Source organism: Callithrix jacchus, chromosome 5 (assembly GCF_049354715.1).
Source record: "Callithrix jacchus isolate 240 chromosome 5, calJac240_pri, whole genome shotgun sequence".
NCBI lineage: Eukaryota > Metazoa > Chordata > Mammalia > Primates > Cebidae > Callithrix > Callithrix jacchus.
In genome coordinates, this window is record NC_133506.1 from 95,892,649 (window position 1) to 95,917,485 (window position 24,837).

The following is a 24,837-nucleotide window of genomic DNA, read 5'->3' on the forward strand; positions in this document are numbered from 1 at the left end:
GGCAGGAGAATCACTTAAACCCAGGAGGCGGAGACTGTGATAAGCCAAGATTTTGCCACTGCACTCCAGCCTGGGTGACAGAGCAACACTCCAGCTCAAAAAACAAATAATTAATTTAATTAAATAAAAAAAGACTAAAAGAAATTTCTTTATATTCTTAAGTGTACCAGTGACAAATACAGGTAAACTGGTTTGAGTAAGGTCAGCTTTAAAAACAAAAATCATGCCATCAACTTTTTTGCATGTTTTGTTTGTTTTACATGAACTTCCCTAAACTAGTAAAAAGTATTCTAACAAGCAATACTGTTATTATTAACTATATTACACATCCCATGAAAATGCCTTTAACCAAATTAGAGAATTATTAGAGGGTTAAAACTTCCTAATATAAATTTTAATACATACATGGTTACATGTATGGGTAAAGAAAGACTAGAGTATATTACTAGAGGATCTATAAGCTATACTTTGGAAAAAGCCAATTTAAATTAAAAACTGTAACTACTGTGTTAAGTCCTATTGAAAGTACATATCTTTGTGCAAAATGCCAATTAATAAAATTTCAGAACCTAACAAATAGAATTCAGTCAGTGTGCAGAGAACTACTTCATTTTATTTAATTTTTAATTTTTTTCCCAGACAGGCTCTTACTCTGTAACCCAGGCTAGAGGGCAATGGTGGGATCAGAGCTCAATGCAGCCTTAATTCCTTTGTTCAAGCAATTCTTCCATCTCAGCTTCCCAAGTAAGTAGCTGGGACTACAGGCACATGCCACCATGCCCAGCTAATTTTTTTTTTCATGTTTTTTTTTTAGAGACATAATCTTGGTATGTTGATCAGGCTAATCTCAAACTCCCGGCCTCAAGTGGTGGTCCTCCCATCTCAGCCTCCTGGGTCACTGGGATTATGAGCACTCCAACCTCATTTTATAATGTCCCATTTCTTAATCACATTAGTAAATTTATTTACTAATGTGGAGGACTTAAATGAAGAGTGCTAGAAAATACATCATTTTATCTCACAAAAACACTTTTAAAACTATAAGACAAATAATAATTTATGGGAAAAAAACCGAGCTACTGAGGTATCTATGCATTTACAAATAGCAGTGCAGTTTCCTTACTCAAACATATGCTCTGTATATGTGTGTGTATACATATGTGTATCAATCAGAAGGGTTAGAACAGTAAATATGAACCAGAAACTAGCAGAGCAAAATAAAATGTCACCTAATGATATGACCTGATTAACAGTTAGAAGTTATGGCTAACCCCAAAAATTTTTTTTAATAAAGTTGGGTAGCTACTGATAAGCACTTGCTAACTAAAAAAAGAGAAAGAAAAATATCCAGACTTCAAATAATTAAGAATTGAGCATTTTCTGCATGTTTTCTAATAATCGAGTAGTAAGTCAACATTCAAAACAGCAGAAATACTCAAAGCTGAAAGTAAATAAGATGAATTTAAGGAATTACATAAAATTTTGTCTACCAGCTACTATAAAGCACTGTGCAAACCAACTGTATGAGTAGTTACTGAGTTATATACCCTCCACTGAATACAGATATCTAAACAGGTACAAAGGATTTATAAAATGTTGCAGAAACGAGAATACATTGAAAAACATATCTGTGCACAACAAACTAATGAGTCCACTATATAGACTACGGTTCGCAATCTATTTCAAATGTGCCACATTTTTCTTGCCTCTTTCATTCAAATAATATATATGATCCCAGGCGCTGAGTCATTATTTTCTTTTCCTTATTTTTTCAGACGGAGTTTCGCTCTTGTGACCCAGGCTGTAGTGCAATGGCGTAATCTCAGCTCACCGCAACCTCCGCCTCCTGGGTTCAGGCAATTCTCCTGCCTCAGCCTCCCGAGTAGCTGGGATTACAGGTACGCGCCACCATGCCCAGCTAATTTTTTTGTATTTTTAGTAGAGACGGGGTCTCACCATGTTGACCAAGATGGTCTCGAGCTCTTGACCTCATGATCCACCCGCCTCCGCCTCCCAAAGTGCTGGGATTACAGGCTTGAGCCACCGCGCGCAGCCTGAGTCATTATTTTCTAATTACTTATCTTTTAGGTCCAAGCTTGGAATTGATTTTCTTTTGAAGAGCTGTCTCCAGTACCTCAAAACCAGGCTAATATTTATCCCCTAGCATGCTATCCTTACTCCACAAAGGGTTTTCCTTCCTTAAGACCCTATTTGTGCATTTGTAACTGACCAGCAAGCAGACTCTATGCATAGGGACTATCTCTTATTAACGCAATTACCAAGACTCAGCCAGTCAAGGTGAATAGAGTCCCTAGTGAAAGACGTGTCTTCCAATGTGTTAGCTGAAACAGGTGAAATCATACCAGAAAGCATTAACGTTTTTGATAAAGGGTTCTAAAACATCTTCGTAGCGTGGATCCTGTTAGCAATATGGTAAAGCCTAAGAACCACTTTCTTAGAATGAAATTATTTAAAACACAAAATAAAGGCCGGGCGCAGTGGCTCACGCCTATAATCCCAGCACTTTGGGAGGCCGAGGCGGGTGGATCACGAGGTCAAGAGATCGAGACCATCCTGGTCAATATGTTGAAACCCCGTCTCTACTAAAAATACAAAAAATTAGCTGGGCATGCTGGTGCGCGCCTGTAGTCCCAGCTGTTCAGGAGGCTGAGGCAGGAGAATTGCTTGAACCCAGGAGGCGGAGGTTGCAGTGAGCGGAGATCGCACCATTGCACTCCAGTCTGGGTAACAACAGCAAAACTCCATCTCAAAACAAAAAAACCACAAAATAGAATACCTAAGATTTTAAAAAATTATAAGTATTTTAAGTGCTTTTTTGTTAATATATTAAAGTATAGGCTCTACCATAATTTTGAGGCATAAGCAATATTTAGAGAATTATAAATAAATGTGAAATCATATTTTAAAAACCATTATTTTCATCACTCACAAGTTTACAGATACAATTTACTAATCAGATCTCTATATGGGATTATTTCCAATGATATTAACAAGCTTCATAGATTGCTATATAAAACAACTATGTAATATCAGAATAAGAAAACTCTATATATCGTGAACCATTTCAAAGGGAATAAATTCCACAAGAACTTCAGTAAACTCTCATCAAAATTTCTATTAAAAAATAAGGAAAAAAAGTATTTAAAAGTACTGGACTGACCTATCACCTTCTTTGTCAAAACAGTGCCTAATACAGTGTCATATATCCATAGTGGGGAATAGTTCAAAATAATTCACTAAGTTTCCTATTACTCTGAGACACCATGCTAAGCAGTAGAGATACAAAGAATAATGACATCTGATCTCTTTGTAGGAGGAACAGAGAAGTTAGCAAGGGAAACAAATATTTAAACAAATGATTATCACAAAATAAATTACATCATAGAGTTATAAACCTAGTGTCCCAGCAACACAGAAAAACAGGTATAAATATTGCTATTTTTAACCTTATTATATAAACACAAATGTGAGAGGTCAAAGAAATCAAATGGCAAATGTAGATCAAAATTATGAAACCATTTTATGATAGAAAATTAATTGCAGATGATGATAAGAGATGACTGCAACACTCTTTATATTATAAAATATATTCTTCTTATAATGCAAAGTCATAGGAAAAAAACACAGCTGCCAGTATCAGAAGCACTGTAGGACTTATGTGAAATGTACACTAGCAAAAAGGAGATTTGACATAACAGATGGAATATCAAAATGAGCCATACTGGTTATTCCAAGTGGAATGCTACAAGTAACATAACTTCCAGACTGTTTTTTTCACATTTAACTTAATTTCTACAATATTCAGATAATTTTAATATATCTTGCCTTTATTAATTAAATCAATCCTACTGATCACCAATCACGATAAAAATCCTGCTCCCTTAATCAAAGATAACTTAAGATATTAGAGGATAGATTATTTGAAGTGCTTTATAAAATAGTATCTCTATATAATGATAATCTCTTACTATCATTCTTCATTTGAAAAGATGAAAGGAAGGAGAAAAGGATGGGCTTTTCTCATCAATTTTAAGTAATATAACCATTTCTGAAAACTAAGATTAAAATAGCATGCTCCTTAGGTACATCAACCAAATGGGTAAGATCTGAAGAGACTGCAAGTTTCTGATGACTATACAAGCTCTGAAAACAAAACAGCAGTTTTATTTACAAAGCATTTTTAAAATACAGATTGAGCATCCCTAATCTGAAACACCAAAATATTCCCAAAAATTTATGTTCTTCCTATAACACAAACCAAAATGCTCTGAAATGCTTCAAAACTAGAGGGCTGACATGATGCCACAACTGGAGAATCCACACCTGACCTCATGTACTAAGTCTCAGTTAAAACACAGTCAAAACTATGCTTCCTGCACAAAATTGCTTAAAATACTGTATCAAATCACCTTCAGGCTATGTGTACAGGGTGTCCATGAAACAAATTTTGTGTTTAGACTTGAGTCTCACCCCCAAGATAACAATATATATGCAAATATTCCAAAAGCAAAAAAGAAAAATATTGAAATCAGAAAGACTTCTGGTTCCAAGCATTTCAGATATATAGTACTCAACCTGTAACTTGTTTTCTACTACTGGAATATTACACCAACTCCATAATGTGAAAAATGGTCATTTAAAAAGAGAGAGAGAGAGAGAGAATTAGGCATTTATACTACTTTTGATATATAGGAGAAATATTGTTTAATCCTGGCTGATGAGAGAAAATGTTTTCTATAGAAGAATAACAGTCAATAAATGCAGAGACCAGGACAGACTTAAGAAAACAGCCCACCATTCTACAACCTTCAATGTAACAAAATTATTTATTAAAAAGTTGCTTCAGAAATAATGTCAGTACTTGTTAATCTCCACAAGAAAACCCTATTTCCAATAATGTAGATATGTGATTGTCATTACCTAGTCATGTGATCAAATGTAGCACCACAAATAGGGAGACAACCTAAAATAATGTGTCTCCCATGGGAATGAAATTAAGTAGACAGCAATACTTAAGAAGTTTAGAAACAAACAAACAAAAACTCCTCAGCCTGAATGGATTTATACCTCTAAACTTAAATTCCAGTTAACAGATATCCAAGGAATGGAGAAATATAAAAACATCATAATGAAAAAAATCTGGCCAAGCATGGTGGCAACACTTTGGGAGGCTAAGGCAAGAGAATTGCTTGAGGCCACAAGTTCAGGATCAGTCTGGGCAGCATAGTGAGACTCTGTCTGTATCTTTTTAAAAAATAATTTTAAAATTAAATAAAAAATTAAAAATCTTACAAATGCAGAATTTAAGACAACTGTGCGTGACATTGCAAAAAAAATTAAGAGGTACAAATCACATGCTATATTAAAAGGAACTAAAGAGATATAAGAAAAAGGAGTAAACCTTAACAACAAACAGAAAAACAAAGAACACCACTAAACAAAATCAGAGAAAATTAAATTAGCTTACAAAGTGTTGTAAGTTACATAGAAACTTCAAGTTACAAAAAAAGCACTGCTCATATCTATTAATATTCTAGTTTGGAATACTGAAGTTCTTGGAGTAATTATAAATATAAATTAATATAACTCAATAACTGCTTAAATGGCTACTGTTTGAAAGCTACTTTATTGAGAACAAAACTAATTTTAGAGTATTAAATTTTTATTATAAATTCATCTATTCAATATGATAACTTCATAACTTTTCTGATACACACTGATGCATGAAGAAAAGTCAGATTCCATATTTCATATTTGGCTGGAAAAACCCATTATATAAATGGTCTACGAGAGAGAGAGAGAGAGAGAGAAACTTACCACTTGTATTAAAAGCCATGCAGCACACTGGCTTCTCATGGGCAGGGAAGTGGGCCACAATACCATCACTGTCAGAATCCTCACTCACAAGTACCTTCGCAAAAGAAATAAAGACAAATGGAGGTATATATTTTCTCACCAATAACCAAGCTTGAAGACTATAAGAAGGTACATCACAATTCCACTGACCAAATAACGTTTCCTCTCTAGTAAATCATGCTTGTCAATATAAGGAGAGAATTCCATTTTAGAATCAAGAAAGAGATATAACATGCCCCTAAGCAGATCAGTCATATAAACTCTAAATAAAGAGTAGCAAACTTGACTGTAGATGACAGAAACAATTACTTCTTCAAGTATAGGTTCAGAGAAAAAAAAATAATACAATCAACTATTTTCAATTCTTTACAAAATCACTTAGAGCTTTATCCAAGGACAGGAAATATAGGTCTTACTGTGTTATGGGATCTGCTGGAAAATCACAATTTTTTTGCCCATTATTGAAATATAACATGAGAACAGGGAAAATAACATGTTAAACAAAAACAAGGAGGTGTACAGAGAAATCAACCAATAACATTTTCATATTATAGTTTGAAAGGTGTGTTCTTCAACTCCTAGTTTACAGAGAAAAATAGAACAACTTTGAAACTACTACCAAATCATAAAAGCAGAGGTGTATTTTTAGGTAGCTCTGTATCTCAAATGGAGTTTCTTTTATTCACTCCTCTTAATTTTTAAGGCTATACTGAAATATAATTTACAGCTATATAATTTCCCATCATTAGTTCAACAACTTTTGAAAAACTGTTCTTACCTAATGTTTCAGAAAGAAAACCTATTACACCAATTTTGGAACATGATATTTAGACACAGAGAAATTTAATTTGAAGTAACCTTGGAAGTTGTCCTACACTGGCAATGCTAAGTTTTTTCTTTCAAAAATGCATGTTAGACTAAAGTCCTACTATGTGTAAAATACCCTGCTAAGAGCTCTGAATAAAGCCAAATGTTATACCTGCCCTGAAAGATACAGAGTAAATGACTAGAACAGTTTTTCTATCAGTAACAACGTATTTCCAAATATAGCCCAAAAAACAATGTACTTAAGCACCAAGATAGTATTTGTGTGCGTGAAAGATTTACAAAGATACAACTTGCATACCATAAAAGCTACCCATTTTAACTTTACACTTCAGTGATGCTCTACAATATCATATCGATCACAAGCCATCACAAAAATGTCTGAAATGTTATCCTTTCCAATCTTTAAAACTTATTGCTCTAGCTAGAACCTCCACTTCAATCTAGCTACAAATACATTGATTATATTGATCTTTTCAAAGAATCAATTTTAGATTTTCCCAATATTTCACTGTTTGCTGTTCCATCAATTTCCATCCAGATCTTTATTATTTGCTTAATTTGCCTTGCATTGGTTATAACTTGCTCCTCTTTTTATAGTCTTTTAAGGGGAACACTTGCATTATTAATTTCAGACCATATTCTTTTCCTAATAAGCATTTAAAGCTGTACATTTTCCTCCATATAATAGTATAGCTACACTCCTTAAATTTTTATATGTTCTGTTTTCATTTTCATTCAATTCAAAATATTTTCTAATGTCCCTAAGCTTCTTTCTTCAACCCATGAGTTATTTACAAGTACGTTTTATTTCCAAATATTTGGAAATTCTCCAAATTGAATTTTGTTATTGATTTTCACTGTCCTTAGAGAAATACTCTGCATGACTTTAATCCTTTTAAAGTTATTGAGATTTGTTTCATGGCCAGCATCTGCTCTATCATGTAAAATGAATGTCCCAGATGTTTTTGAAATTAATGTGCATTCCACAGGTTTTGGGTGGTCAAGTTGGTAAATAACGTCAATCAAGTCTTCTAAGTCTTTTCTAATTTTCTATCCAATTGTTCTATCAATTATTTAATAAATAGTCGTACGTGTTTACTAACATGCATGGGGAAAATTAGAGAGTGCTTACTCCTATCAACTAATGAGAATAAATTATTGAAAGCTTGGGCTGTAACAAAGAGCTAAAATTTCTTCTTTCAATTCTGTCAGATTTTGTTCAATGTTTTCAGGGGCTGTGTTGCTAGGAATTTATGCACTAATAATTGTTTTATTAATTATACATATTAATAATGGTTTTCTAGAACAAGTATCACAGAGCAAAAAAAGAAAAAAAATTGTTTTATCTGTATTATGTATTCACAATTGTTTTATCATATTGACCTTTTTATTATCAATGAAAGAAATGTCTCTCTTTTACTCTAGCAATACTTCTTGAGGTAAAGTCTTTAATATTACTATAGCCACTCTAATTCCATTATGGTTACTGTTTACATGACATATTTTTTTAAATTTCAACTTTTTTTTTGAGACAGAGTTTCGTTCTGTTGCCAGGCTGGAGTTCAGTGGCACAACCTTGGCTCACTGCATCCTCTGCCTCCCAGGTTCAAGTGATTCTCTTGCCTCAGCCTCCCGAGTAGCTGGGATTACAGGCATACCCACCAAGCCCAGCTAAATTTTTATTTTATTTTTAGTAGAAATGGGGTTTCTCCATGCTGGTCAGGCTGGTCTCAAACTCCCAACCTCAGACGATCTGCCTGCCTCAGCCTCCCAAAGTGCTGAGATTACAGACATGAGCCACCGCACCAAGCGAGTTTTTTTTTTAAACCCCCATCACTCAGAAAATTTTCTTCCTTTGGTACTGCACTATAGCTACAAAATATATCGTCATTCGGGTTAAGTTGAAGGAAGTAAGGTGAAAGGCATGTGCGACTTACTGTTAGTCTAAAATGATTTCAAAACTAAAAGTTAAAAATATAGAATATATTGCAAGCTTTTGAGTGGCTCCGTTTCTGATAAGTAAAAAGTGGTATCTCTCTTCTAATTTGCAGCTCTCTTATATTAATAACAAGTGAAGATATGGGTATACTTCATGTCATTTTTATGTATACTTGACCTTTGAACAACTCATGTTTTACAAATGCTAACCCCCTGCACAGCTGAAAATCTGCATATGACTTTTGCTTCCCCAGTATTTAACAAGTGATAGCCTACTATTGACTGAAAGCCTAAATGATGACAAAGAATTGTCGATTAACACATATTTTGTATGTTATTCATATTATAGATTACATTCTTACAATAAAGCAAGCAGAAAATATATTTACTGTTCATTAAGTGAAAGTGACTCAATCTTAAAGGTCTTCCTCTTCAATGTCTTCGAAATGAGTAAGCTGAGGACGAGGAGGAAAGCCAGGAAAAGAAGGGGTTGGTCTTACTGTCTAAGGGCTGGTAGTGACAAATAAAATCCACATATAAGTGGACCTGTGCAGTTCAAACCCATGTTGTTCAATGGCCAACCGTATTTTATTTTTTTCTGTGAAATATCTATTTCTATCTTTTGCCCATTTTTCTACTTTAAACTTTATCTACAAGATTCCCTTTCCTTCTGTATATTATAACCCTACACCCTATATGTTTTCTTCCAACACAATTAGCACTGAGTATTCAATTTGATGGCAATAATAAAGATAGAAGCTATCCAGCAAAAAGGCACATTAATCTTACCACTACGTAAGATTCTTTGAATGTTTTCTTTATGAATTTCACAAATATAAACAACCAGATACTTTTGGAATAATGTTCTCCATTGCATCATCATCTAGCCTAAAACCATTCATGTCAGAGATATAATTTTCAATATAATTTTCCTAAGACATGGAACCTTTACTCACCACTTAACAAAGCAGAATGAACTCTTAAGTTTCTATTAACAACCTGACTACATTAAACAAAGCAGAGCACATGAATTGATATAAGGTGGATAAGCCTTTATCATATGAACAAAACACCTCAGAAGCTATTAAATTATTTTGAATAACACTTGCTCCTCAAGCAAGAAATAGCTCAGATTTATGTCATCATTCTGAAGCATTTTATTTCCATTAGAGATTTTGCCACATTGCTAACTTCAACTATATAAACGTGTAAAAAGCAAATTATACCAGTTAACTTATTCTGGTCAAGAAATGCTTTTAAATAAAACATGAAAGTAACACAGATAAAAATGGATGCAAAGTCAATCAAATCCATTCCTCCTTAATGCAGTTAACACACAACGATCCCATCACCATAAAATTAAACTAATCGATATGGCATCAGAAAGATGGTGAATCTAATTTTATATACTATCATTGTAAACACAAAAAATATCATTATTAAAGGCTCAATGGATTTAAACAGAAAAAGTCAATGTATTGTCAGCCTTTCATAAACAATCTAAGTTGTATCTGGAAAAGGAAAAATATTATAGTTTAGGCTAAACATCAACCAAACTGGCTAAAAGCAATAAATCTATGACATTAACCACTGCAGTTTGAATACAATCCGGCATAATCTAAAAAGAGCCTGTACTCCAACTGAACTACTTATCAGGAAGAAAACATTTTATTGACAAAAAACAGATTCATGTTAATTAAAAGAAAGATAGTATCATACTGTACAAATCTTGCTTTAAAAATTATAACTCTTTAAAAATGTACATACTAATTTCCCTTTTATTGAAAATCAATTTCTTTCCTGTCCTCTAACAATTTTTTAATCAAGTTAAAATTTCAGAATATGTCACACGTGGAAGATTGGGGCTACCAACCAATAACAGAAAAGGCAGAATGTTCTATGTTGAACAACATGTAAGATTCTTAACTTTCAAAAGTTAGCATTTCTATGATTCTTCTTAATCAATGTCTTTGTTTCAAGTGTTATCAATACATTTATCACAAACGAACTTTTGCAACTCTGCAATCTATAGTCTATTTCTATACTCCAAAATGAAGACTTCCTTTTTAAAGGTAATAAAAAGTTAATGAACTTGAAGAAAAAAATTAAACCACATTTTAAAATATAGGCCTAAATGTTACATTTTTATATATGTCCCCATACTTCCGTTTAACAAAATAAATATACAAATTACACCTCTATTTCATCAAAAATGCTGAGATAATATTTTCTTTTTTGAAATAACGCCAAATCTCTCTATCAACAAATGCTGGATCTTTAAAAGATGTATGGACCTAGACAATGTTGAGACTTGCTACTACCCAATAAATGTGGGTGGCCTTATAGATGAATTACTTAAGAATCAAAAATCAAAGAACAAAAGGAATTTTTTCACTCTAACACTCACAACACTAAAGGTTAATAAATTTCATTTCAATTAAAAAAGAGAACATTTCTGTGTATCCAGTTCAACTAATTAACACAGTTATTAGAGTCAACTGAAAAGTTTTCCAGCATGTCATTAAAAAAATACAAATTTGTAACATATTTGGCTAACCACAAAGTTAAGACAGGAGAGGCAGAGAATTATTATTCAGATTTCAAGTAAAATACAACAGCCACATTTAATAACCCAGAATTTCAAAGTTTTTTTTTTGTTTTAATTGCAATAAAATTTTCTTGATGCCATTAATCTTACTATAGGAACTAGCACATAAGTAGCTGCCATATGTAATTTTTCATCAAGATGTCGACCCATATATACTGGAAACATTTTCTCAAAACATATGCAATATTTAAGGTTAATACTCTAACAGCTCACACAGTTTCTAACCATTGTGTTCTGAATACACAATTATATATTCTGTATAAAAACTAACAGGAATTTTATTTCACAAATACTGTCTATTCCTATCTCACTCTAGGAATTGATTTTCGATTGCATTTTTATATCAATGATCATCAGAATAAAAAAATTGCCTTCCTTTAAGAAACATTTATTTAAAATGAAGACTATGATATAAAAGAAAACAAAGTTCAAGAGTGCATGAGGGAGAAAACACCCAAATGCTATCTTACCAGCAAGATTTATATGCAAAGGTAACATGCATTTTCATGCTTATAATCACCCACTGTAAATATTTCTGAAGGTCGATTTTTTAAATTTCACAACACTGTATCAGAAGACACGAGATTTTATAATAAGCTATTGCCACATATGTATTGTGATATGCTACTTTCACATATTTTTATAGAAAAGAAAACAGCTGTTATAAACTGTGATACTACTCACTAAATTATGTAACTTGCAACTATTAATTTTTATAAATTCCTTTAAATAAGTATGGTCCTGCCTTTAAAAAGAAATTTATATGACCAGGGGCAGTGGCTCATGCCTGTAATCCTAGCATTTTGGGAGACCGAAGCAAGCATTATCATCTGAGGCCAGGAGTTCAAAACCAGCCAGGAAAACATGGCAAACCCTGTCCTTACTAAAATTACAAAAATCAAGGCTGAGCACAGTGACTTCCAGCATTTTGGGAGGCTGAGGCAGGCAGATCACTTGAGGTCAGGAGTTCGAGACCAGCCTGGCCAACATGGAGAAACTTGACTCTACTGAAAAATATAAAAATTAGCAGGGCATGGTGACAAACACCTATAATCCCAGCTACTCAGAAGGCTGAGGCAGGGGAATCATCTGAACCCAGGAGGCAGAGGTTGCAGTAAGCCAAGATCATGCCATTGCACTCCAGCCTGGTGGACAGAGCAAGACTCTGTCTCAATCAATCAATCAATAATAAAAACATAAAAATAGGCTAAGCGTGGTGGCACGTGCCTATAATCTCAGCTACTTGGGAGGCTGTGGCAGGAGAATTATGTCAACCCAGGAGGCAGCGAATGCAGTGAGCCAAGATAGATCCACTGCACTCCAGCCTGGGCAACACCATCTTAAAAAAAAAAAAAGAGGAAAGAAAGAAAGAGAGAGAGAGAGAAGGAAGGATGGATGGAAGGAAGGAAGGAAGGAAGGAAGGAAGGAAGGAAGGAAGGAAGGAAGGAAGGAAGGAGAAATTTATTAATCTTATCATTTAGGTTATGACAAATGTCACTATACATGAAAAAGAAACAATAGTTGAGTCTCTGGGGTGGCAAGTTAAGAAGAAAAAGACGATTATGAACAGAACAGTATGAAACATTACATAATTACGTATTTATGAAACAAATATTCTCACAGAGCAAGAAGAGAATCTTAGAACCTTACAACCTTGACTTTGCCTTCAGGTTTGAGACATTAATAATGTTCAAAATAACAGGTTTTAACATGTTACTAATCATTTTTAAAGAAACACATCAACTGAAATAATCTCAATTCCTAAAATTCCAAATTAATAATCTACTAGGCCAAATACATTTTGACTAATCTTGATCTTAGCCCCATCTTTGCAGGTAACACACATTGCGCACACCAAAAGTTCTTCTTACCTGGCCCTCTCCAACAGTTTCAGTGTCAATAACTGTGATGATGCCTGGGACCAAAGGACTCCGCCGTGAATTACTGTGGATGGCAACGTCATCTTCTGTCACACCTGAAGGCAGTGTGCCTGTCAGCTGAGTCACCACTTTCCCCACCATTGTCAGGCCACTTTTCAATGTCTGTACAATAAAAGGTAAAATATATGACTTCACATCAGTATTTGGACACGACATAGAAATATGCATTTTTTTAGTTTTCCTAATCATAATGTTAAATTCTTTATTCTCTGACAATATTTTATATAGCAATAAACTACCACAGACATTCAGCCTGACTTTTAATGACCTTGAATTTTAATTAGAATATCAGTATTAGTTTGAGGGAACGGCATCAGTAAAGTCTTTAAAGTCTTTTGATATACCAAAATTTACATCTTTAAAGACTTTACTGATGCCGTTCCCTCAAGCTAAGACTTCACCATGGCAGGGATAAAGCCATAGTTAAAAAAATTAAAGAGTAAAGAGCTCTGTTTTACATAAGGGTACAATTACACTTTTATAAAAGATATTTCTTTCATTCCCTCCTCTTAATGTATACATCTTAAAACTAATGACATAGAAGTAGAAACTATGAAATGTTCAATTTTTGAAATATTGTAAATTTAATTGTATATCTATTTTCTAGTATGAAAAAGACTGAGACATTAGTAGAATATGTATGTGGAAAAGAAAGTGCTTCCAAAGCAAATCTACAAATATGCTGTTATAGAATTCTGTACACCAAGATTTAGCATACAGAAAATACAGTCTCTGTTCAAGATATTAATTACTGGATGAATGAAGTATCATACTAAACTAGTTAAGAGAGTTATTTTCTATCTGGTAACAAAAAACAATTAAAATGTGGTGCTCCTACTATATTATTTCAATTAAAGATAACTTAAGATGTTTGTAATTACATTTCAGTTCCATTTCATTCAAAACCAAAGAGTAAAACTAACTCATGTAATATACCTTCTTCTATGTAAATATCTGATTATTCTCATACACATTAATAGAAAAATTTCTTTAAACAACAAGTTTTTTTCATCTGAAAGGAATAAAGCTTCAAGTTCCTGAGTCTATAGAAAACAAAATGAAAGGAAGAAGGCTACCAAAGACAAATGTAGGTGAGTCACACATTGCTGAAGAGTGTCATCATTAGAACTAAAACAGGCAGCCTAGAATACACAGATATTTTACATTTTAAATAATATTAGGTATATTTTTCCAATTCTCATGTTGTAAGAAAAAAGTTCCATTAAAATATTTCAAGTTAATCCTCAATTAGGTGACTATCTTTTCTAAAACAATTACGAAAAACAAATATCCTCACCTAGTTCTGGCACATGCTATGACTAAATTTGAGAATATAAACTATTATATACATGATATTTCAAATTTTAATTCATGAAATGTGATTTAAGCAACAATTAGATTAAAATTAAAAAGGGGAGAAGTATTTTACGAAGAAATGTTCTATTAAAATACCATAAAACTAGCACTAATAATAGATGCATTATTTTCCTGTAGCTATGTTCCACAGTGCCTTTTCTATGGACTAGGGACTGGTGAAGGCACTTAACATAAACTATGCTGATAGATTTCTTCAGATACTTTAATTTTATGAAAGAGAAAATTGAGGCTAGGGAAGTTAAGCAAAATGGCAGCTCAAACAGTTACCCAATGACAAAGTCAGAATTCAAAACTGGGATCATCTATCTCCATAGCCTGGTTTTTAACCACTGTCCTGTAGTGTCTATTTCTGTTACTATCTATTTCTGTAACTACTTGTGATCTCACATCTAATGAATATAAAACACAGAGGTCTGATGGGTAGAAAAGAGGAAAAATTAAGATCCATAATGGACTAATAAATACTTAAATTAAAATGACCAGCAAAGCTATCTGTTGAATTCACACAAAAAGATATAACTTACAGCTAACTAAAACCAAGAAAAAGCCACAAATCAATTGTAATTGTTTTGTTTAGTGCTAAAAACTCAAACTCCAGTGATTATAAAACACATTAGTGTTCCTCAATTAGCAGCCAAACATTTCTTTCAATAATTCACAAGAAATGACTTACACAAAGTCTGTTAGAGTGTTGTCAAGTAAGCCTCTGACGGACCAACAGAATCAGGCGCCACAGTGTATTGATGTCAAGAGCAGGCCAGGAAGCCTGATTAACCTCTGAGATGCCTCAGCTGATGTACTCACTCCATTAATGCTAATGGAGATGCTCTCACTTAAATGCAGCTATCCCTTTATCAAAGGAATGCCTTTTAGTTTTAAAGTCTTTGGTTGTATATCCTCCTCATTTGCCCCTAAGCCTATTATTTCATGCTTTTATACCAATGAATAGGAATAAAACTAAAAGAACTGGAGCATATAAAAAGTGGAAAGTAATGTACCAAAGCAAACCACAAGATAAAAATCCAGTAGATGAAGACCAAACAGCTGTAATACCTCATCAAGATGATTATCAAAACAATTATAAATAAAAATAAATAGAAATTAAAAAAAAAAAGTTAACATAAGAGAACCAGGGAAAAGATTCACAAAGAGAAGACAGCAGTATATTTCATAGTCAATGGCTCATATTACATGAAGAGTGCTTGATATTTCCTGGGGATGGGGGTGGGAGGGTGTCGGGGGAACTATGACTATTGATGGAGTCACCTTATTAGTGGACAAAAATCTAAACTCAAAATTTAAGTAATCAAATCTGCACTTTGTATAGCAAGTTACAAGATACTACTATTTATCATAACCATTAACTAAGCAGAGAGCCAAGGTGGCTATAGAGAAGTGCTGGAAGTTTTCTGTATTTGTAAAGACCCTTGTTTTAGGGTAAACTTGTTTCCATGTTAGAATCAGGCACATCTATGAGCACTAGTGTCCAGAAGTTAACTGATAATGTTATTTAATGCAAATCTAAATCACCTCACAGTAATTTGTCTCTCCAATTAATTTTAGTAAACAGAGTATGTATATATTTTCTCAAATATATATGAAAAATTATAAAGCCTCAGCAAAAAATAGAAACGAAAAAAATATAACCTGGACAAAAGGAATGAAAAATGAGATTGAGTGTCCTCACAATCCGAGGTATCTACATTAAAAAGTTCATTAAATCACTGATTAATCTTCACACAAGTACTCACAGAACTAAACTGTAGCTGTAAGACAGCTGAACATTAGAGACTATAACAGAAGTGTTAGAAAATCCGTTATGACCTATAATTCCAATGAGCATGGTACTTATTCTGTTCTGCTGCAAGCAGATTTGCTGAAGGGTCACTAGTCATCTTTAACCTTTCCCATGCCGTATCAGTTGGCCTCCCTATCCATTAGTGCTAATGGTGCTGCTCTCACAAAAGCTGTTAGTTGTCATTAAGAAGTTATCAGATAACAAGAGAAAACAGGGGCAGTTTTATTAAATCAATTGACCACACCGGGGTTAACACACATGAAAATAAGATCATAATGAGGGAAACAGAAAATATGGACCAAGATTTTATAAATGTGTCAAATAATCTCATGTGAGGAATTTCAATATTAACTTTTTTCTTTCTCACTGCCATAGAAAATCATGACTCATATTTTTAATGAGAAAAGTCAAACTACTTGTGATGAAAATCAAAGGAAAAACATTAGTAGCATAAATATTATAAAGCTGAATTTGAAAATGCAGAAAATGTAAAAAAGATTATTTCCTCTAAGGAGCTCCGAGTGTATATGCAATGAATATATTCATCCTCACATGCAGTGAGACAAAATAATTTAAGACAAAAAAATTAATAATTAATCCTTCTGAACAACAAAGTAGCTAATAACCTCTATGAAGCCACAAAGGAAGACGTCATCAGAAAGAGCAAAAAAGAGTAGTATGTTTTCAGAGAAAGTGACTTAATAAAATAACTGTAAAATTACTTTAAGATAAGAATTTTTCTTAAGGAGTACATACTACATGTCCTTTTAACGTACTTTCCATGTTATATCTCAAAAAATTTATCACCTTGAAATAAAAAAATGTATTTTCTATTTTTAACAATGACAGGGTGGGGAAGTCAGATCAATCTGATTTCCACTAACGAGAACAACTAGGAAAATAAAAGTATTTCTGTAAAATGCTGCTTGAAAGTACTGAATATTTAACAACATGGTGAAGAGTTACAAGGTCAGAATCAGAAAGAATAAGGAAATCCAGACATTTCAGCTGGGCATTTAGGCCTAGAGGTATCTGGTGATTCTGGGAAGCAGGAGGTAGGATGTTGAGAAACTAAGTGTGTTTTTGAGAGCTAGAACTAGAAAGTCATACACGAGAGTCAAAGCCCTCTCAAATGGGTCTAACTGGTAATATTCCCTCCAAGTTTGGATTTGAACATAAAGAAATATACAATAGAAGAGTGCACCTAGAGCAATAACGTGAGCACAGCTATTGCAGGTGAATTTACTTAAATAATCTCAATCCCTAAAACTGGATTATTATTCAAGATTAATACTGTCCCAGAACTCCACTGTCATCCCAAACTCAAAACTATTTCTAAAAAGTTTTGAAATAAATTCTGGCAAATAAGTTTCATAGGAGTTAAAAAGAAATTATTTAGGGAGTTAGTGAGAGTAAAAAATCAGCCCCCAAATCATTTCTTTTCTAACAAAAAGCAGCCTAAACGATCAAGCTGCAAGCATAGATAAGCAAGTGGAAGCTTGCATAGGTGAAATGCTAGCAGCTGTGACAACAGAAAAGGGATCCCTAGAAGTCAGATATATTCAACACAGAGTTTCCCTCTTCCCTTTTCTTTGTCACCATATGTGCAGGCGACATGGCACCAGCCAGGTAGAGACTCCATTTGCATAATAAAAAATTATGTTGGGATAGCCAGCCTCTACACATGCTATGTAAATGGCACACCTAGTCCAACCAATCCACTACACCCTATGTAAATCAAACACTGCCTCCTCAAGCTCATCTATAAAACCAATCGCATCTCACCCCAATCCCGGAAACCAGCTCCGGCCCCCTCCCTCTTCAGGCGGAAGCTCTCTTCTTTCTTTCGCCTTTTAAACTTCCGCTCTTAAACCCACTCCTTGTGTGTGTGCGTCTTCAATTTCCTTGGTATGAGACAAAAACCTCAGGTATTACCCCAGACAAACAATACCACTTCACAAGGGCTCAAGTCATTATAAATAAGAACCAACAGAAACAACACACGGCAGAAACAGACCCAAAAGGGAACTAGACATTAGAGTTATCAGAAACAGACTTCAGTATAACTAGGTTTACTGTGTTTAAACAAGTTTGATAATTTGAGAAAAATTTAAAAATCCAGAGAACCAGAAACTATCACTATTTATAAAGATATTATCAATGAATATATGTTCAATTTTATCAAATAGTTTTTATTCATCTATTGAGATAAGCATATAATTTTCTCCTGTTAAATGTGCAAATTATGCTCATTGATCTTGAGTCATAAACCAGTCTTACATTGTGGTTTATCTCAAATGGATTGTGACACATTATATATTGTCCTATATACTAGAGAATTGTGTCCTATATATTCTAACACTAAATGGATTGTGAAACAGAATATATTGTGTCCTATATATTACTCATGTCCTATATATTCTTATCCCAAATGGACTGTGACACAGTATATTGTATTCTTTATAATGACGTTTTTCTGCAAATATTTTATTTAAGCTTTTTCACATCTATGTTCATTGATTCAGACTGTAGTGTTCTTGCATTATAATGTTCTTGTAAAGTTTTAGTATTGAGGTGAGCTGGCTTCATCAAACCAGATTGGGCATAACCTGCCTTTTCTTATTCTCTGGAAGAGTTTTTGTACTTTTGCCATTGTTTATTCTTAAAGGTTAAAAAGAATTCTCTAGACATTTCTAGGTCTGGAAACCTCTTTGCAGGTTTTTTTAAAAAAAATAACCCTTATATTCTCTCAAACAGAAAAGTAAAGAGATTACACATGTATGAGTTTTCACAAGTTAACACACTAAGAGGAGTACAACACATAATGTAAGAGTAAAAAGAAAAAATATATCTAGAATTATACTATGTAATTCGAGAAGTCATTCTGATGTAGTTACCACACAAAAGTAGAACTGTTTCATACCTCAAATAGTTAATTTAACTACAAACATTTAAAAACATTTCTCTAATACCTTCTTAGTACCATTTAGGGGGAGAAATCATTCCAACTTTTCAATCTTTTCTATATAAAATATCCAAACTTTGAAAGTGAAATGAAGGATCCCTCTATGTCTAGAAAAAGTTGTGCAGTTTTTCTGTTTTTGTTTCGTTTCATTTGAGACAGAGTCTCACTCTGTCACCCAGGCTGGAGTGCAGTGGCCCAGTCTCAGCTCACTGCAACCTCTGCCTCCTAGGTTCAAGCGATTCTCCTGCCTCAACCTCCTGAGTAGCTGGGATTACAGGCAGGCACCACCACACCCGTCTAATGTTGGGTGTTCTTTTTGTTTGTTTTTGAGAAAGGGTTTCACTCCTGTTGCCCAGGCTGGAGTGCAATGGCACAATCTTGGCTCACCGCAATGTCCACCTCCCAGGTTCAAGAGATTCTCCTGCCTGAGCCTCCCCAAATAGCTGGGATTACAGGTATGTACCACCATGCCCAGCTAATTTTTGTATTTTTAGTGGAGAGAGGGTTTCTCCATGTTTGTCAGGCTGGTCTCGAACTCCTGATCTCAGGTGATCTGCCTGCCTTGGCCTCCCAAAGTGCTGGTATTATAGGCATGAGCCACCATACCCGGTCTAGAAAAAGTTTTAACAAAATAACTTGACAATATGTTTTAATTCCAAAATATTCATACTCTCTGATTAGGAGTCCAATATTATGAGGATATGGAAAAATGTATATATATATATATATATATATATATATATATATATATAAAACATATGAACATGAAAAAAATGTTTTCAACAATATTTAATGATATTTGAATTAGGTATATTTATTATAAGTTAAAAGGTCAGGGTACACTATACAATTAGAATCAGAGTGTTTCTAAAAATTAAACATGCAGACCAGGCACAGTGGCTGATGCCTGTAATTCCAGCCCTTAAGACCAAGGCATGAAGATTGCTTGAGCCAGGAGTTGGAGGTTGTAGTGAGCCATGAGCATGACACTACACTCCCAGCAAAGCAAGACTGTCTCAAAAAAGGAAAAAATGTTAAATATAAATAAGTAATAAGAATTAAAATATGCATGTATACACAAACACACATGCTATCAAAAGACAGGTAACTTTAATGTTCATTAGTGATTTTTCCCTTTATTTTGTAAATTTATAATCATGAATATGAATAAGCATTGACATCAGGCAAAAACAATTAAACTAAAATTAAACGTTACCCACTTTATTCAAAAACCAATTGCAGAAATTTATATATTGCCAGAGCTTATAATGAATTATAACCAACCTATTAATGGCCAATAGCCTACTGAAAATTGAACTAAGATGGTTTTTTTTTTTTTTGAGACAGAATCTCACACTGTTGCCCAGGCTGGAGTGCAGTGCAATGGACTGCTGGTGCAATCATGGCTCACTGTAGCCTTGGCCTCCAAAGCTCAAGCAAACTTCCCACCTCAACTTCTGGAGTAGCTGGGACAACAGGCATGCACCACCACACTCAGATTATTTTTATATATTTTTTTTAGAGATAGGGTCTCACTATGTTGCCTACCTAAGCTGGTCTGAAATTCCTGAGCTCATGTGATTCTCCCACCTCAGCCTCCCAAAGTGCTGGGATTATAGGCATGAGCCACAGTATCCAGTCCTAAGGTGTTATATTAAACATAATTTCTTAGAGTCTTCAAAGTGGAAGACATGAGTATATGCCTCACAGTTCCCAATACTGAGGTATGAGAAAGTGGGAAGTCTACACTTGTTATTTTATTTTTATTTATTTATTTATTTTGAGACAGAGTCTCACTCTGTAGTCCAGGTTGGAATCTAGTGGTGTGATCTCGGCTCACTGCAACCTCTACCGCCCAGGTTCAAGCAATTCTCTGCCTCAGCCTCCTGAGTAGCAGGGATTACAGGCACCCGCCACCATACCGAGCTGATCTTTGTATTTTTAGTAGAGAGGGGTTTCACCATCTTGGTCAGGCTGGTCTTGAACCCCCAACCTCGTGATCCACCGGCCTCGGCCTCCCAAAGTGCTGGCATTACTAGTGGGAGCCACTTCGTCTGTCCTGCACTTGTTATTTTTAAAACATCTTAAGTCCAGTCTCACTCCCTCCAGCGGTCCACAACAAAACACGGACTGAATGTCACTTTGTTTTTATATAAGCACATAAAAACATAAGAATAGCAAACAGGAGCTGAAAAGTTATTCTCCATTCCATAACTGAAAATGACTAAAAATGATCATAAGCTAAGCTATTGTGATCCATGTGTATTAGATAAAGAAGTTGAAAAGGAGTCTAATACTTGAGATAAAGATCTCATTCTTATATTTTGTAGATAAATAAGGAGACTAATACTAAAAATGCTTTCTAAATACTCTCTCAGCTCTTCACTGAAATAACCATCATAATTTTTTATACACAATTAAAAAGTGAGCAATCTTTATTAAGATCTCTGTAACTGCTGGGTGCGGTGGTGCACACCTATAACCCCAGCACTTTGGGAGGCTGAGATGGGCGAATTGTTTGGGCTCAGAAGTTCAAGACCAGCCTGGGTAACATGGGAAAACCCTGTCTCTACAAACTATACAAAAAATTAGTCTGGCATGGCAGCACGCGCGTGTCATCCCAGCTACTTGAGAGGCTGAGGTGGGTGTTCACTCCAGCCTAAGCTGTCAGAGTGAGACCCTGTCTTAAGAAAAAAAAAAAAAAAAAAGATATCTGAAATCTAAAATTCATAGTATTATAGGCATAAAGACTTAAAGGTTAATTCTCTTTTGGGTGCAAACTACGTAATGCTTCTCTCATCAACCCAAGGAACACATTCTGAAGCACATCATGTAAGCATCTGTGATCAAATAAATATGAAGTATTTTTGTATTTTTTTTTACATAAAACAGTGTGACCTTTGATTCCTACTCTGTGGTTTGCTTTAAACTGTTCTTTTCTCAATGGTTGTGCTTTCTATTATATGCTGTCATTTAGATTCACTCTGTCATTCCTATTATTAGAATTGTTTTGTTATATACTTCACAATTCAAAAGGTTAGTGGTTGTAAGAATACCTTATAATCAGCATAAAGTTTACCGGCCGTCATCAAAATTCACCCTCATACACATGAAAAAAAAGAGCTCACTTGACAAACATGAAGGGGGCAGCCCCTCGATATGAAAGAATCTTTGAATGTGACAAGGAACTGACTCAAGTTTTCATAGGGAATAATATTCTTTTCATGAGAAGACTCAGAAATGTTCAAAGAAGCAAAAGGAGGTCAGTGTAGATAGAATGATGCAAATCACAGAGAATCCAGAAGTCACTGTTTAAAACATGGAAAGCTTTTCCCAAATGTGGTAGTAATTTGATAACAGATTTGAAGCTAGCTAACAAACTTAAAATATTTAAAATTGGAGACGTACAAGCACTACAATCATTACAATCGAAAATATAATTCAGGAGAGAAATCTGAACAATTACTACACATAATCACAACTCTCCGAGATTTCAGAGGTACTCACTTTAGCAGCACTAATAACTGTGGCAGTGTAAGACTGAATGTTGTCTCCACAGGCTCCACCACGGGACTGATGACATCGAATCAACTGAGAAAAAGAGAGGGAGAAAACCAGAAAGTCATTTCTATTACTCGGTTTAACTCTGTAGGCTATTAGGATAGAGTTTATTCACCACGCATAGTGATGGTGATAGGAGGGAATGTTTGCATGAATGTATTTCAGACAAACAGCTAAATGCGCTGCTGAGACATTTTACCCCTTTTTATAATCTACTGGTGCCACTCAAGCAGTTTCATGCTCAACTACGGTTTTAATTACAAGATGAATAGTCTTTAAGAATCCATAAACTCTGAAATGGTAGGATTGGGGTCTGGTGGCCTTTCCACAAATAAATTTTAAAAACATATTCAAAGGACTTACACATGACTTCCTAACTTAAATCTCTGACATGTTAACAAATTATATGTTTTATCCTGTTAATTCCTCCACAAAGATTATAAAAGAAAACATAAAAAGTAGACAAAAGATTTTGCCATATTTGCATTTTCAACTGTGTCAGAGGAAAAGTGTTACAATTACGTGTAAATCAACTATGAAAAATTTACTAGCTGTCCACTTCAGATAGCTTAAGCTTTTACCATTAGGAATAAAAAAGACATATCCTTATTTGTGACTGATATGAATAAAGCAAACTGCCCATTTTCAAAGTGAATCCCTACTTTGAGATACATGATTATTTCATTTGCTAAGTAATAAACAAGGATTAAATTCACCACTGGTCCTCACTTCCTACATTTAGTAAAAAAAAGTCATTAGCCAGATTTGTATGTTTAACACTTAAAAAAAAAACAAGATGACAAGGGTAGAGTATTAGAACTTCACATCATGAGTTTTTTAAAACCTTTGGAATTCACAGAGAATCTGTATCTCCCAAAACATAAAAAGTAAAAAAGCTTTACATAGTTTAAAACCAGATCCTCTGATGAAGACTGATATGTAATCCTTTTATTCTTAATTCAAAATTTTCTTCATCACTGACATTGTTATTTTAAATATCCCTGAAAGCAATAGTAATATATTATCATAGAATGGAAAACCTTTAAAAGTATTATATGATGCAAAGTTAAGATTTTTTTTTAGATCATCTGTTATTTCACACTGAATGACGCTTAAGTAGATTTCAAAGAGAGAAGTGAGGAATTTTCCAAATGATAGGTGGTCATCAAATGTGGTTTCACATAGAGTGATCATTTTAGCAAACAGAATCTTTTTCTCCCTCACTCATTCAACCACAAACACACATTTGAAGAATTATGAAAATTATTCCTCTGCTGCCTCCTGCTGCATGAGCAAGGAAAGAAAGGTTACTGCTTATTCTCTGCTTCTGGCAATTAAAATACTCAAGGACAAATATATAAAAATAAACAACACTCTTACCTTCCTTCCTTTCTTTTTCTTTTTTTTCCAGAAACAGAGTATCACTCTATCACCCAGACTGGAGTGCAGTGGTATCATTTCAGCTCACTGCAACCTCTTCCCCTCGGGTTGAGGCAATTTTCCTGCCTCAGACTCCCAAGTAGCTAGGATTACAGGCATGCACCACCACACCTGGCTATTTTTTGTGTGTGTATTTCTAGTAGATATGGGGTTTCGCCATGTTGGCCAGGCTGGTCTCAAACTCCTGGCCTCAAGTGATCCACCCACCTTAGCTTTCTAAAGCGCTGGGACTACAGGCATGAAACACCAACCATGCCTGGTCCTATTCTTACCTTTCAAATTCAACTACAACTGAGTCACTAGTTCTACATAAAAGTAACTAAGACAGAAATTTTTATCTAAAATGTAGAATCACCAGAAAATTACATTTGCATCTTGGTTCAACAAAATTAAGGACAAGTCAGAATTTTCCACAGTGCAAAATTCTATTCAAATCAACTAGTTTCCAGGAAATACTATTGAGCAAAAGAAAAACAGTTTTCCAAAGAGCATATATACTATGTTA

At 34.2% G+C, this 24,837-nt stretch overlaps 1 protein-coding gene across 19 annotated transcripts in view; it reads right to left on the reverse strand.

Moving 5' to 3' along the window:
- The window catches only part of BCAS3 (BCAS3 microtubule associated cell migration factor), a 754,554-nt gene that overhangs the window by 473,594 nt on the left and 256,123 nt on the right, over positions 1 to 24,837 (reverse strand). For all 19 annotated transcript variants that reach the window (XM_078373699.1, XM_078373700.1, XM_078373696.1 and 16 more), the window contains 3 exons: positions 22,839 to 22,922; positions 13,123 to 13,293; positions 5,839 to 5,932 (listed from right to left, as the gene is read on the reverse strand). In XM_078373699.1, coding sequence (XP_078229825.1) covers positions 5,839 to 5,932; positions 13,123 to 13,293; positions 22,839 to 22,922 — 349 coding nt within the window. The remainder of the gene's footprint in view (positions 1 to 5,838; positions 5,933 to 13,122; positions 13,294 to 22,838; positions 22,923 to 24,837) is intronic.